Consider the following 10230-nt stretch of genomic DNA (forward strand, 5'->3'; position numbering starts at 1 on the left):
AGCAATTGGATTCAAAATGACTAGTGATAGTGTAAATGTGATTGAGGAAAATTGTTTTAGAGATAATTTGGAATGTTTTTTAATAACAATATTATTTTCCAGCATTTTTCCTTTTTAAGGTATAACCTAGCTTGTTGTTGAAGACGTTAAAATTGAATATGTTAGTATTTTCAGCAATTGGATTCAAAATGACTAGTGATAGTGTAAATGTGATTGAGGAAAATTGTTTTAGGGATAATTTTGAATGTGTTTTAATAACAATATTATTTTCCAGCAGTTTTCCTTTTTAAGTTATAACCTAGCTTGTTACTGAAAACGTTAAAATTGAATATGTCAGTATTTTCAGCAATTGGATCGAAAATACATAGTGATAGTGTAAATCTAATTAGGGAAAATTGTTTTAGGGATAATTTGGAATATTTTTTAACAACAAAATTATTTTCCATCATTTCTCCTTTTTAAGTTATGATCTAGCTTGTTGTTGAAGACGTCAAAATTGAAAATGTTAGCATTTTCAGCAATTGGATTCAAAATGATTAGTGATAGTGTAAATGTGATTAAGGAAAATCATTTTAGGGATTTTGTTTTGTTTCTATGGCAAATTCGTGACGTTTAAAAAACCACATAGACGCGAAATGTTGTAGAATATTTTAGATAAAACACAAAAAATATGATAAAATTCAAAAAGTTGTAGAGGTCTTATTTATGAAAGCTACAAAATAATTCTTGTACCAAATTAAAGCTTAAATCTTAAAAGAAAATATAAAGCTTTATGTTATGTATATAAAAAGTTTTGTTTTCGTGACGTTTAAAAAGCCACATTGACGCGAAACGTTATAATAAATTTTCGTTTTAAAATATCGTGAAAAAATAATCATGTCGCAGAAGTATTAAAATTATATTCCAGCATTTTTCCTTTTAATGTTATGATCTAGCTTGTTGCTGAAGACATTAAAATTGAATATTTTAGCATTTTCAGCAATCGGATCGAAAATACTTAGATATGGTGTAAATGTGATTACACAAAATTAGTTTGGTAATGATTTGCAATATTCTTTAACAACAAAATTATTTTCCATCACTTCTCCTTTTTAAGTTATGACCTAGCTTGTTGTTGAAGATGTTAAAATTGAATATATTAGCATTTTCAGCAATTGGTTCCAAAATGATTAGTGATAGTGTAAATGTGATTGAGGAAAATTATTTTAGGGATAATTTGGAATGTTTTTTAATAACAAAATTATTTTCTAGCATTTTTCCTTTTACAGTTATAACCTAACTTGTTGAAGACGTTAAAACTGAATATGTCAGTGTATTTAGCAATTGGATTCAAAATGATTAGTGATAGTGTAAATGTGATTGAGGAAAATTGTTTTAGAGATAATTTGGAATGTTTTTTAATAACAATATTAATTTCCAGCATTTTTCCTTTTTAGGTTATAACCTAGCTTGTTGTTGAAGACGTTAAAATTGAATATGTTAGTATTTTCAGCAATTGGATTCAAAATGATTAGTGATAGTGTAAATGTGATTGAGGAAAATTGTTTTAGAGATAATTTGGAATGTTTTTTAATAACAATATTATTTTCCAGCATTTTTCCTTTTTAAGTTATAACCTAGCTTGTTGTTGAAGACGTTAAAATTGAATATGTTAGTATTTTCAGCAATTGGATTCAAAATGACTAGTGATAGTGTAAATGTGATTGAGGAAAATTGTTTTAGGGATAATTTGGAATGTGTTTTAATAACAATATTATTTTCCAGCAGTTTTCCTTTTTAAGTTATAACCTAGCTTGTTACTGAAAACGTTAAAATTGAATATGTCAGTATTTTCAGCAATTGGATCGAAAATACATAGTGATAGTGTAAATCTAATTAGGGAAAATTGTTTTAGGGATAATTTGGAATATTTTTTAACAACAAAATTATTTTCCATCATTTCTCCTTTTTAAGTTATGATCTAGCTTGTTGTTGAAGACGTCAAAATTGAATATGTTAGCATTTTCAGCAATTGGTTCCAAAATGATTAGTGATAGTGTAAATGTGATTAAGGACAATTATTTTAGGGATTTTGTTTTGTTTCTATGGCAAATTCGTGACGTTTAAAAAACCACATAGACGCGAAATGTAGAATATTTTAGATAGCTTGTTGATAAAGACATTAAAATTGAATATTTTAGCATTTTCAGCAATCGGATCGAAAATACTTAGATATGGTGTAAATGTGATTACACAAAATTAGTTTGGTAATGATTTGCAATATTCTTTAACAACAAAATTATTTTCCATCACTTCTCCTTTTTAAGTTATGACCTAGCTTGTTGTTGAAGATGTTAAAATTGAATATATTAGCATTTTCAGCAATTGGTTCCAAAATGATTAGTGATAGTGTAAATGTGATTGAGGAAAATTATTTTAGGGATAATTTGGAATATTTTTTAATAACAAAATTATTTTCTAGCATTTTTCCTTTTACAGTTATAACCTAACTTGTTGAAGACGTTAAAACTGAATATGTCAGTGTATTTAGCAAATGGATTCAAAATGATTAGTGATAGTGTAAATGTGATTGAGGAAAATTGTTTTAGAGATAATTTGGAATGTTTTTTAATAACAATATTATTTTCCAGCATTTTTCCTTTTTAAGTTATAACCTAGCTTGTTGTTGAAGACGTTAAAATTGAATATGTTAGTATTTTCAGCAATTGGATTCAAAATGATTAGTGATAGTGTAAATGTGATTGAGGAAAATTGTTTTAAAGATAATTTGGAATGTTTTTTAATAACAGTATTATTTTCCAGCATTTTTCCTTTTTAAATTATAACCTAGCTTGTTGTTGAACACGTTAAAATTGAATATGTTAGTATTTTCAGCAATTGGATTCAAAATGACTAGTGATAGTGTAAATGTGATTGAGGAAAATTGTTTTAGGGATAATTTGGAATGTGTTTTAATAACAATATTATTTTCCAGCAGTTTTCCTTTTTAAGTTATAACCTAGCTTGTTACTGAAAACGTTAAAATTGAATATGTCAGTATTTTCAGCAATTGGATCGAAAATGCATAGTGATAGTGTAAATCTAATTAGGGAAAATTGTTTTAGGGATAATTTGGAATATTTTTTAACAACAAAATTATTTTCCATCATTTCTCCTTTTTAAGTTATGATCTAGCTTGTTGTTGAATACGTCAAAATTGAATATGTTAGCATTTTCAGCAATTGGATTCAAAATGATTAGTGATAGTGTAAATGTGATTAAGGAAGATTATTTTAGGGATTTTGTTTTGTTTCTATGGCAAATTCGTGACGTTGAAAAAACCACATAGACGCAAAATGTAGAATATTTTAGATAAAACACAAAAAATATGATAAAATTCAAAAAGTTGGAGAGGTCTTATTTATGAAAGCTACAAAATAATTCTTGCACCAAATTAAGGCTTAAATCTTAAAAGAAAATATAAAGCTTTATGTTATGTATATAAAAAGTTTTGTTTTCTTGACGTTTAAAAAGCCACATTGACGCGAAACGTTATAATAAATTTTCGTTTTAAAATGTCGTGAAAAAATAATCATGTCGCAGAAGTATTCGTTTCAAATTCTTAGTAGTTATTCGAAAAAGTTGTTAAAACGGTGCCGATTTCATTCAACCTCAAAGTTATTCGCAGAAGATAAAGGTGGGCAACAAAAACCGCCCGAAATCCCGGAAAAACCGGAAGAACCCAAAAAACCGGACCAATCTTTAAAACCAGAACCACCCCAATTACCACAACCTCCCCCATTAAAACCAAAACCAGCCCCTCCAACCAAAAGACCGAAATATTTGATTGCTGTTCATTGTGGGTTCCAAAATAATGCGTACGAGAAACATATTAGAGCTGCAATTGATGCTGGGTATAAAGTTTTGGAGCAAACAGGAAAAGGATTGGAGGCGGTAGAGATTGTTTGTAGGAAAATGGAAGATGATCCAGTTTTTAATTGTGGAAAAGGTTCAGTTTTAAACTCAATAGGGAGTGTGGAAATGGAAGCTTCGATTATGGACGGAGAAACTTTAAGATCAGGCGCCGTTAGTGGATTAAACAACATCGAGCACCCAGTTACCTTAGCAAAAATGGTTCTACAAAGAACCCCCCACATCGTCATCGCAGGACATGGAGCTAATCAATTCGCAACAACTTTAGGATTTCCGAGAGTTCCCCCACAATCTTTAATAATCGAAGAGGAAAAAGAAGCTTATCGAAAAAATTCTGAATCATATCCTGGATTTTCAGCGGTTATTGTTCTAGATCCGAATGGAAATTTATCCACTGCTATGTCCAGTGGGGGAATGAGAAGGAAATTACCTGGAAGGGTCGGGTGTTGTGCGAACGTAGGAACCGGTTATTACGCTGATAATAGGATTGCTGCAGCTACTACCACCGATAGTCAGGCGATTATGAAAGCTAATTGTGCACACGAAATTGTATACTTTATCAGTAAAGGTTTATCAGCTTTAGAAGCCGCCCAAAAAACTTTGCTCAAACTCCAACTAAGAATGTATCTGAAAGGAGCGGCTATGGCCGTTACTAATGGGGGTGATGTTGCTGTTACTTCGACGCAGGGGAGTTTTGATTGGGCGTTTAAACGAGATGGTGAATATAAATTCGGTAATACGGAAGGATTTTTTCAGTACTCAGGTTAATTATGTGGATGTCTTAAAATTTTTGATTTAATTCTAATAGAAAAATTTAAAACACTTACCTTCGTCTATTTTTTCGTTTTCCAATTCCCACATTGCTTCCGATAAGTTTGGAACTAATCCAACGATGATCATCAAGATCCACGAACCCATTTTGAGTCTTTCTTAGTTTAACACATTCACCACAATTAACACTTACTGATCACCTGAAACAAAAAAAAAATTAATAACTTGTTGAAGTCGTTAAAATTAGATATCTTATTACTTTAAGCAATTGGATCAAAAATACTTAGCGATAGTATATATGTGATTACGGAAAATTATTTTGGGAATAATTTTGAATGTTTTTTAATAACAGAATTATTCTCTAGCATTTTTCCTTTTAAAGTTATAATCTAGCTTGTTAAAGACGTTAAAATTGAATATGTTAATATTTTCAGCAATTGGATTCAAAATGATTAGTGATAGTGTATATGTGATTAAGGAAAACTATTTTGGGGTTAATTTGGAATGTTCTTTAATAACAAAATTATTTTCCAGCATATCTCCTTTGTAAGTTATAACCTAGCTTGCTGTTGAAGACCTTAAAATTGAATATGTTAGCATTTTCAACAATTGGATTCAAAATGATTAGTGATAGTGTAAATGTGATTAAGGAAAATCATTTTAGGGATAATACGGAATGTTTTTTAATAACAAAATTATTTTCTAGCATTTTTCCTTTTACAGTTATAACCTAGCTTGTTGAAGACTTTAAAACTGAATATGTCAGTGTTTTTAGCAATTGGATCGAAAATACTTAGAGATAGTGGAAATGTGATTACACCAAATTATTTTGGGAATGATTTAGAATATTTTTTAACTACAATATTATTTTCTAGCATTTTTTCTTTTAAAGTTATGACCTAGCTTGTTGCCGAAGACGTTAAAATTGAATAAGTTAGCATTTTCAGCAATTGGATTCAAAATGATTAGTGATAGTGTAAATGTGATTGAGGAAAATTGTTTTAGGGGTAATTTGGAATGTTTTTTAATAACAATATTATTTTCCAGCAGTTTTCCTTTTTAAGTTATAACCTAGCTTGTTACTGAAAACGTTAAAATTTAATATGTTAGTACTTTCAGCAATTGGATCGAAAATACATAGTAATAGTGTAAATGTGATTAAAGAAAATTATTTTAGGGATAATTTGGAAAATTTTTTAACCACAAAATTAGTTTCTAGCATTTTTCCTTTTAAAGTTATGACCTAGCTTATTGTTGAAGACGTTAAAATTGAATATGTTAGTACATATTTTCAGCAATTAGATGAAAAATATATAGCGATAGTGTAACTGTGATTCCACAACATTATTTTGGGAATGATTTGGAATGTTTTTTATTAACAAAATTATTTTCTAACATTTTTCTTTTTAATGTTATGACCTAGCTTGTTGCTGAAGACATTAAAATTGAATATGTTAGCATTTTCAGCAATTGGATTCAAGATGATAAGTGATAATGTAAATATGATTGAGACAAATAGTTTTAGCGATAATTTGGAATGTTTTTTAATAACAAAATTATTTTCTAGCATTTTTTCTTTTACAGTTATAACCTAGCTTGTTGAAGACGTTAAAACTGAATATATCAGTGTATTTAGCAATTGGATCGAAAATACTAAGAGATAATGGAAATGTGATTACACCAAATTATTTTGGGAATGATTTGGAATATTTTTTAACCACAAAATTAGTTTCTAGCATTTTTCCTTTTAAAGTTATGACCTAGCTTGTTGTTGAAGACGTTAAAATTGAATATGTTAGTATTTTCAGCAATTGGATTCAAAATGATCAGTGATAGTGTAAATGTGATTCAGGAAAATTGTTTTAGGGATAATTTGGAATGTTTTTTAATAACAATATTATTTTCCAGCAGTTTTCCTTTTTAAGTTATAACCTACCTTGTTACTGAAAACGTTAAAATTGAATATGTTAGTATTTTCAGCAATTGGATCGAAAATACATAGTGATAGTGTAAATGTGATTAAGGAAAATTATTTTAGCGATAATTTGGAATGTTTTTTAATAACAAAATTATTTTCTAGCATTTTTTCTTTTACAGTTATAACCTAGCTTGTTGAAGACGTTAAAACTGAATATGTCACTGTATTTAGCAATTGGATCGAAAATACTAAGAGATAATGGAAATGTGATTACACCAAATTATTTTGGGAATGATTTGGAATATTTTTTAATCACAAAATTAGTTTCTAGCATTTTTCCTTTTAAAGTTATGACCTAGCTTGTTGTTGAAGACGTTAAAATTGAATATGTTAGTATTTTCAGCAATTGGATTCAAAATGATTAGTGATAGTGTAAATGTGATTGAGGAAGATTGTTTTAGGGATAATTTGGAATGTTTTTTAATAACAATATTATTTTCCAGCAGTTTTCCTTTTTAAGTTATAACCTAGCTTGTTACTGAAAACGTTAAAATTGAATATGTTAGTATTTTCAGCAATTAGATCGAAAATACATAGTGATAGTGTAAATGTGATTAAGGAAAATTATTTTAGGGATAATTTGGAATGTTTTTTAATAACAAAATTATTTTCTAGCAGTTTTCGTTTTACAGTTATAATCTAGCTTGTTGAAGACGTTAAAACTGAATATATCAGTGTATTTAGCAATTGGATCGAAAATATATAGTGATAGTGTAAATGTGGTTAAGGAAAATTATTTTAGGGATAATTTGGAATGTTTTTTAATAACAAAATTATTTTCTAGCATTTTTCCTTTTACAGTTATAACCTAGCTTGTTGAAGACGTTAAAACGGAATATGTCAGTGTTTTTAGCAATTGGATCGAAAATACTAAGAGATAATGGAAATGTGATTACACCAAATTATTTTGGGAATGATTTGGAATATTTTTTAACCACAAAATTAGTTTCTAGCATTTTTCCTTTTAAAGTTATGACCTAGCTTGTTGTTGAAGACGTTAAAATTGAATATGTTAGTATTTTCAGCAATTGGATTCAAAATGATTAGTGATGGTGTAAATGTGATTGAGGAAAATTGTTTTAGGGATAATTTGGAATGTTTTTTAATAACAATATTATTTTCCAGCAGTTTTCCTTTTTAAGTTATAACCTAGCTTGTTACTGAAAACGTTAAAATTGAATATGTTAGTATTTTCAGCAATTGGATCGAAAATACATAGTGATAGTGTAGATGTGATTAAGGAAAATTATTTTAGGGATAATTTGGAATGTTTTTTAATAACAAAATTATTTTCTAGCATTTTTCCTTTTACAGTTATAACTTAGCTTGTTGAAGACGTTAAAACTGAATATGTCAGTGTATTTAGCAATTGGATCGAAAATACTAAGAGATAATCGAAATGTGATTACACCAAATTATTTTGGGAATGATTTGGAATATTTTTTAACCACAAAATTTGTTTCTAGTATTTTTCCTTTTAAAGTTATGACCTAGCTTGTTGTTGAAGACGTTAAAATTGAATATGTTAGTATTTTCAGCAATTGGATTCAAAATGATTAGTGATAGTGTAAATGTGATTAAGGAAAATTGTTTTAGGGGTAATTTGGAATGTTTTTTAATAACAATATTATTTTCCAGCAGTTTTCCTTTTTAAGTTATAACCTAGCTTGTTACTGAAAACGTTAAAATTGAATATGTTAGTATTTTCAGCAATTGGATCGAAAATACATAGTGATAGTGTAAATGTGATTAAGGAGAATTATTTTAGAGATAATTCGGAATGTTTTTTAATAACAAAATTATTTTCTAGCATTTTTCCTTTTACAGTTATAACCTAGCTTGTTGAAGACGTTAAAACTGAATATATCAGTGTATTTAGCAATTGGATCGAAAATACTAAGAGATAATGGAAATGTGATTACACCGAATTATTTTGGGAATGATTTGGAATATTTTTTAACCACAAAATTAGTTTCTAGCATTTTTCCTTTTAAAGTTATGACCTAGCTTGTTGTTGAAGACGATAAAATTGAATATGTTAGTATTTTCAGCAATTGGATTCAAAATGATTAGTGATAGTGTAAATGTGATTGAGGAAAATTGTTTTAGGGATAATTTGGAATGTTTTTTAATAACAATATTATTTTCCAGCAGTTTTCCTTTTTAAGTTATAACCTAGCTTGTTACTGAAAACGTTAAAATTGAATATGTTAGTATTTTCAGCAATTAGATCGAAAATACATAGTGATAGTGTAAATGTGATTAAGGAAAATTATTTTAGGGATAATTTGGAATGTTTTTTAATAACAAAATTATTTTCTAGCAGTTTTCGTTTTACAGTTATAATCTAGCTTGTTGAAGACGTTAAAACTGAATATATCAGTGTATTTAGCAATTGGATCGAAAATATATAGTGATAGTGTAAATGTGGTTAAGGAAAATTATTTTAGGGATAATTTGGAATGTTTTTTAATAACAAAATTATTTTCTAGCATTTTTCCTTTTACAGTTATAACCTAGCTTGTTGAAGACGTTAAAACGGAATATGTCAGTGTTTTTAGCAATTGGATCGAAAATACTAAGAGATAATGGAAATGTGATTACACCAAATTATTTTGGGAATGATTTGGAATATTTTTTAACCACAAAATTAGTTTCTAGCATTTTTCCTTTTAAAGTTATGACCTAGCTTGTTGTTGAAGACGTTAAAATTGAATATGTTAGTATTTTCAGCAATTGGATTCAAAATGACTAGTCATAGTGTAAATGTGATTGAGGAAAAGTGTTTTAGGGATAATTTGGAATGTTTTTTAATAGCAATATTATTTTCCAGCATTTTTCCTTTTTAAGTTATAACCTAGCTTGTTACTGAAAACGTTAAAATTGAATATGTTAGTATTTTCAACAATTGGATCGAAAATACATAGTGATAGTGTAAATGTGATTAAGGAAAATTGTTTTAGGGATAATTTGGAATGTTTTTTAATAACAATATTATTTTCCAGCGTTTTTACTTTTTAAGTTATAACCTAGCTTGTTACTGAAAACGTTAAAATTGAATATGTTAGTATTTTCAGCAATTGGATTCAAAATGATTAGTGATAGTGTAAATGTGATTGAGGAAAATTATTTTAGGGATAATTTGGAATGTTTTTTAATAACAATATTATTTTCCAGCGTTTTTACTTTTTAAGTTATAACCTAGCTTGTTACTGAAAACGTTAAAATTGAATATGTTAGTATTTTCAGCAATTGGACCGAAAATACATAGTGATAGTGTAAATGTGATTAAGGAAAATTATTTTAGGGATAATTTGGAATGTTTTTTAATAACAAAATTATTTTCTAGCATTTTTCCTTTTACAGTTATAACCTAGTTGAAGACGTTAAAACTGAATATATCAGTGTATTTAGCAATTGGATCGAAAATACTAAGAGATAATGGAAATGTGATTACACCAAATTATTTTGGGAATGATTTGGAATATTTTTTAACCACAAAATTAGTTTCTAGCATTTTTCCTTTTAAAGTTATGACCTAGCCTGTTGTTGAAGACGTTAAAATTGAA

At 27.8% G+C, this 10230-nt stretch overlaps 1 protein-coding gene across 1 annotated transcript; it reads left to right on the plus strand.

Moving 5' to 3' along the window:
- The first annotated feature begins 3573 nt into the window (after window positions 1-3573).
- Window positions 3574-4680, plus strand: LOC111414622 (isoaspartyl peptidase/L-asparaginase-like). The gene has a single exon (XM_023046015.2). The coding sequence runs from the start codon at window positions 3574-3576 to the stop codon at window positions 4678-4680; it is 1107 nt and encodes a 368-aa protein (XP_022901783.1).
- Window positions 4681-10230: the final 5550 nt, after the last annotated feature.

Source organism: Onthophagus taurus, chromosome 3 (assembly GCF_036711975.1).
Source record: "Onthophagus taurus isolate NC chromosome 3, IU_Otau_3.0, whole genome shotgun sequence".
In the NCBI taxonomy this organism is placed as follows: domain Eukaryota; kingdom Metazoa; phylum Arthropoda; class Insecta; order Coleoptera; family Scarabaeidae; genus Onthophagus; species Onthophagus taurus.

Coding starts and splice junctions, on each gene's coding strand:
- LOC111414622 (XM_023046015.2), top strand. CDS start 3,574: ATGTCGCAGAAGTATTCGTTTCAAATTCTTAGTAGTTATTCGAAAAAG.